This window comes from Orbicella faveolata, unplaced genomic scaffold, assembly GCF_042242905.1.
Source record: "Orbicella faveolata isolate gen_17 unplaced genomic scaffold, um_ofav_v1 contig_13, whole genome shotgun sequence".
Taxonomy (NCBI): domain Eukaryota; kingdom Metazoa; phylum Cnidaria; class Anthozoa; order Scleractinia; family Merulinidae; genus Orbicella; species Orbicella faveolata.
Genome location: NW_028301540.1, coordinates 23,948,979 through 23,955,000, shown reverse-complemented (window position 1 = coordinate 23,955,000; position 6,022 = coordinate 23,948,979). Strand labels below are relative to the sequence as shown.

At 40.2% G+C, this 6,022-nt stretch overlaps 1 protein-coding gene across 1 annotated transcript; it reads left to right on the top strand.

The window, feature by feature from the left end:
• Positions 1–4,531: 4,531 nt before the first annotated feature.
• Positions 4,532–5,806, top strand: LOC110058706 (RYamide receptor-like). The gene has a single exon (XM_020765367.2). The coding sequence runs from the start codon at positions 4,561–4,563 to the stop codon at positions 5,527–5,529; it is 969 nt and encodes a 322-aa protein (XP_020621026.2). The 5' UTR covers positions 4,532–4,560; the 3' UTR covers positions 5,530–5,806.
• The last annotated feature ends 216 nt before the right edge of the window (positions 5,807–6,022 follow it).

Below are 6,022 nucleotides of genomic sequence, written 5' to 3'. Positions count from 1 at the left end.
TATTTACCTCCCCTTCTCCTCAACCTTTCTTCCTTGTAACTTCCATTACTTGCCCCCCCCCCCCCCCCCCTCTCTCTCTCTCTCTCTCTTCTCTTACTCTCACTGATAAGACCGCGATCAATAAAGATTTCGGGTTGACCCTGATGTGGCTAAAGCTCTTTGCTGTACAAAGCAAGCACAACATTATCACCATAGTGCAAACGGCCTTCTGTTACGGGGCTAACTGACGTCCGGTCTATGCATCTCAGGGCCGCTTTATGTACGATAATAGACGACGCTTGCTAGCAAATCGTTAGAATTGCACCTTCATTGGACTTAATGATATCCTCAGGCAGACTTCCTTTAGACAGCAGTATACAACGCTAATCGGTGGGCTGCTCCTCGGAGTCACCGCGCGAACTGAAATTCAGGCGAGTGTAGCCTGGACTAAATTGAATTGAACACCAATTGAAAAGGGGAGAGGAGGGGGGTAGCCATAAATAACCAAAAAATAAAGAACTAAATGGCATTTGTAGCAAGAACTTCTCTACATTTCATTTCAGGTAAGCATTACAAACCGCGGCCATTAGGAAAGCAAAAAAAAAAAAAAATTCACAAGGTACATGAATAAAGGGATTCAAATCTGCGGGTATGTTTTTGGAAAAACAGTCAGATATACATGTCACTATAAAAGGCCAAGTGATGTGGGCAACATTTTCTTTCGGCGTTATTGACGCGTAAAGTATCACGACCTATGTTACGGCAGCGTGTTGCGTGGATTAGACAGGAGTTCACCTTTTAGTAACATGGTGCTACAACTTGCAGCTTGGTTGATTATACGCATAATAACACTTTCCACCTTGCATTGTAACAATGTCCCGCGACGTAAGTTGCACTCGGAAAATAGCACTCGGAATACCCTGCAGTCTATCGCATGCCTAATTTTGGCAGAGTTTCGACGGTAACACTACCAAAGTATGATTTCACACCTGGTCCACGTTTAACCGAATTTAGGCAAAACGTTAACTGTAAGCCTAAATATCCGCCGCCACTCTTCTAATATTCAGTCGCGAGATCTCGCAGTAGTCACAAATCGATTGCAACCAGAGAACAGATCTAGATGATCAACAGCCGTAACGAATGTAATTTGAAAAAAACAAACAAACAAACAAACAAGCAAACAAACAAACCCGACGTTTCTAGGGTTAGCTCTTCCTTGAAGTATGGTATTTGCTCCATAATGTGTTACTTACTCACTGACCAAATACGCCACATTTTTCAAAACGTATAGACCTTTTTAGCTTAAGCGGTTTGTTTTCCCATTACAAACTATATGATATTCTCTAGAGAATTGCTCTTTTATAGATCCATCTAAAAATTAGTCATTGACATACACGCGACTATTTGAAAATTTGAAAGCAAGAATTCTCAAGAGCATCATTATCACATGGTCTGAAATAGAGTAACAAACTGCCCAAGCTAAAGAGGTCCATTATGTTACAACCGGAGGAGGTGGCTGAAGTTCATGATAGGATAGGCCCTTTGCAGCTGGGGTCACATGACCAAATTTTTCCTAAAAAACTTTTACATTATGGGCTTTAACTTAAAGAATGCCAGAAATGGAAAAAGCGCATCGAAAATACCAAAATGGCCCAGTTTGAGGCCCCAGGAATTAACGAGTAAGTTTATACCACAGATTGAATTTTCGAAAAATTTAGAGGATTTGTATGGAAAATGTTGCTGGAGAGCTCTCCAACAACTTTTTCCATACAAATCTTCTTATTCTTTCAAAACTTCAGACCGTCATAAAATCTCATTCTCTGATGATGGGGGCCTCAAACTTAGCCATTTTGATATTTTCGACATGCAAATTTCCATTTCTGGCATTTGCTAAGTTATAGCCCATAATTTTACGAAAAGTAGGTCACGTGATGGCTTAGCTGCAAAAGGCCTATAATGGGACTGTAAAAACCCGCATAAGAACCTAGTGATTCAACAACCTGCAGGCTGAAATTTGGCATTTAAATACCCAAAAATATAAGGAACCTGTTCAGCTTGGCAAAGAAAGATAGGTTCTTATACAAATTCTAAATTCTGGATATTAATCATAATTAATTGTGTGGGAAACTTCTGACGAAAATGTTATTGCGTAAATCTTTTCTTTGATTCTCATTTTTTTGAGGGGGGAGGATTTTTACTAGAAATATGTTTTTTTATAAAGTTACAGTGCAATATAGACGATCTAAAAGAATATATAGAAATGTGCTAAACCGTCATGTATTAGTAGTACAATAATTCTGCTAATGATTATACAACGACAACCTCTGAAAAATAAGAACCGATTAAGAACCTAATCAGCCTGAACTGTGAAAAACTACCCTAAAATACAAGAACCTGTTCAGCCTGACCTTGTGAAAACTCTAGGATCTTATATGCGGGTTTTGCCGTATTTCATATTTGCTACGTTAAGGACCATTACGCGAGCTTTTACCCGCTCTATGCGCTAATGTTGCACATAGAGTTGTCGGTTCACAAGGAACGCACATTTAGAAAATTTTCTTACTTTCTTTTATTTCCAGTGCCTCATGGAAAACGATAGCGAATTGTATACCTCGACTGTGCTCTGTTCTGTTCTGTTGTAAAGCACGCAGAAAGCGGTAGAGCACGAAAGAAGCGTAGGGCAAAACAACAGACGTAGTCGAGTGTTTTTCCTTCCTTTTAGCGCTTTACCGCTTCCTAAGTGCTTTAAAACAGAACAGAGCACAGTCGAGGCTTCTTTATTTGTTTCATGATAAAAAATCCACGCATTCGGCTGAATTTTCAAACCAAACTTTATTTCCAATCGAGTAGAAGTGGCGTCAGCCGCGCTCTGTTCTCTGATAAACACGCTAAAATAAGCCAATGACAATCCTTGTTAGAATTGTTCAAATAGCTTGATTGGCTGGCAGCTGTCAATCACAAACTGGACTTCAGCTAAAGCTTTCAGTTTCGAGTGGCTTTCGAGAGAAGAACGATGCCTTCAAAGTCAGTTCGTTTTTTTAGTAGTTTAATCAGGATCTAAAGGCAGGTAATGGTTTCTAGTCCAGAGGAATCCGGCCGCATTGTGGCTTGTCTTTTCCAACGGTGAATTACGAAACAAGGAGCTCAAAGCTTGCGGACGAAAATGCGAAATGCTGAGTTGTATTTAAAATGAGCTACAGTTAAGCTTATTTACGACTTGCAGCCGCTTGCAGCATGAAGATTGCCCGAAATAGCATCAGAGTTAGAAAGACTAGACTGCTCCCACTAGTTATACTCCGAGCACAGGACAGAATATCAGAGCAAGCTTTCAACTGATCAATGGTCTGGCAAGCGATGATACAAAATTGTTGAGATGAGATGACCGGAGATCGCTAGTGAGAAAATGAGCGTTACTATACTGCATGTAAGTGTTGTTTGAGCATATAAAGCATTCGCTAGGTTAAGAATTTGTCTATTTCGCTACGTGTTTTGTCGGAATCTAGCAAAACTTGTTATTATTTTTTTTTTCCACTGGTCTCAGCGTGTCGATCGATAAGTACTTATAGCGGATCGATCGTGTTTTCACTATGTGAAAGAGGCGAACTACTTTATGTAAGAACCCCTGACGAGTACATAGGTTATTAATTATTTTTAGTGCCAGCGGTTTTCCAGTTATAATTAAATTTCAACCTGCAACCTGCACCCTGCGAGAGACAGTTACAGCCTAATGCGCCTCATGGCATGAAGAGAAATAACTAACCTGCACCCTGCAACCTGCAAAAAAGACCTGCCGTCCTTCGAGCGGCTGTTTCTTCAATTTCAAGAGTTCAATTCACGATCAAGCGAGTCGAGCGATCGAGCAAAACTGAAACCAGGGAACATAAATTAAATAATTCATCGCTGGTTGCCAATATTTGATAAAACTTCCGTTATTAAAGTTCAGAAAAACTATTATGTTTAAAGTTTTTGGAACAGAAGGATTCCGTATGCAAGACTTATAACAGAAATTTGTTAAAAATCTCATGTACAAGTTTTGCTGGCCAACAACATTTAAATAGCTTTCGACGCCAGTGCTGAATTTTATTGTCGCCAAATCGCTGAAAAGTTCTCTCTAAAATTCCCGCTATACATTAATGACCTCGAAAGGTTCATCCAGACCAGTTTGTTGTTTTTTGGTCCGTCTCCGAGTGCCGAGTGTCTTAATTTGTTCAACCAGCCGATTCAACTTCTGTTCGCTTGAATTCGCATATTTCTTAGGTGGAGGCCTGGCAAAAAACTTAAGCTCGAAATTTGGTTGTTCACAAGAAAAATCTTCCCCATCTCCGGAAGGATTATTAGACTTTTCCATATTTTAGGAGAAAAAATTATCTTTTACAAAGTGTCAACATCGATAAACAACATTACCGAAAGTACAAATAAACGAACTGACGTGAACGTGCAACCCACGGACAAATGGGTCGAGCGTATTAGCCAATCAGAACGCGCGCCTCGCTAAGGCTATGTTATAACATGTAAATAGAGTGACTTTACTAAGTGAGCAGAATTAGGTACATCCGGAGCGGAAAAAGAAACCGAACGGCGATGTCGGACAGTGTAAATTCAACTATGAATGGAGCAAAGCCATCTAACTGCTTCAATCCAATAGCAGAAAAAATTGGAATGACCTTTGCTTACTGCCTGATTTTCATTGTTTCTTTGGCTGGGAACGCCACCATCGGAATAATTGTCTACAAGACGCAAACCATGAGAAAACCTATCAACTTTTTCATTGTAAACATGGCCATGTCCGATCTGCTGGTTCCGATGATTTGGATCCCTACGGGAATACAAAAGCTCTGTATAGACTCCTCCTGGCTGATCGGTGGTCCTCTTGGCCAGGCCTTATGCAAGCTGGTTTCCTTCTTCAAAGATGTTTCCGTTCTTGTGTCTATTCAGAGCCTGGTTCTGATAGCAGTGGATCGATTTGGTGCTGTGGTATATCCTCTCCGTTCTCCACTCATCAGTTCAAAGACGTGCCCGTTATTCATTATCGCATCTTGGATCGTCGCGATAGCTGTTAACTCCCCAAAGCTCTTAGTTTACAAACTTGTTAAATATCCAGAAAAACTGGTTTGTAAGCGGCGTTGGAATGAAGTGTTTGGAGAGTCCTCATCTCATGAGAATTACCTCTTGTCTTTTACGGTTGTATTCATGTTTATCCCGTTGGTGTTGATAGCCATACTTTACATTATCATCTATCTAAAGCTCAAGTCACAGAAGATCCCAGGCGAGCAATCAGCCAACGCTGGACAACAACGCCAACAAAGGGAGCGAAACGTGTTAAAGATGGCCATTGCTATAGTGTTAGGGTTTGCAATGTGCTGGCTTCCTCTCGCTATCTGGATTATTCTCGTCTCGTTTACGGACACCATCATATGGTCGAATTGTGCCTTCCGATATTTTTTTTATATTGTCAATTTCATGGCTCTGGTAAATTGTGCCATAAATCCTTGTATCTGTTTTATTTTCAGCGGAAATTATCGTAAAGAGCTTAAGGCTCTCGTTAAATAAATTATTTTGACTTCCGCCGTAGCTGATGATGCTTATGTACAGTGGTGATTTTCATTCGACCTAAAACTCGTAACAACCTAAATTCAAAACTGCTTTTTATTTGACTAAATGTAAACTATGGCTGAAAGAAACTTTGCAGAACGGCTTTAAACCTTTCTTTGGACACTGACTTTGCCATCCTTTTGTAGTTATTCTGCACGCTCGATTTGTAATTTCTTAACTTCATGGGACATTTTCAGCCGTCTTAAGCCGCGCAAATAATATTTATTTCAATACCGCTTTTTGTGTGGCTCAATATGCGGTTGATAAACCTCCATATTCAAGAAAACCCCCGGTGTTTTATTCTCTGCTGAGCTTATTATATATTTGTTTGCCACCTGTTTCTGAAGCCACCTGTTTTTTGATCGCTCATTGTTTTTGCTTCATTAGTAGGACTCAGTCGGGAGATATTTCCTAACAGGAGTTGAGGTCCATAAGGTCCGAGAGGCGCAAA

Coding starts and splice junctions, on each gene's coding strand:
- LOC110058706 (XM_020765367.2), top strand. CDS start 4,561: ATGTCGGACAGTGTAAATTCAACTATGAATGGAGCAAAGCCATCTAAC.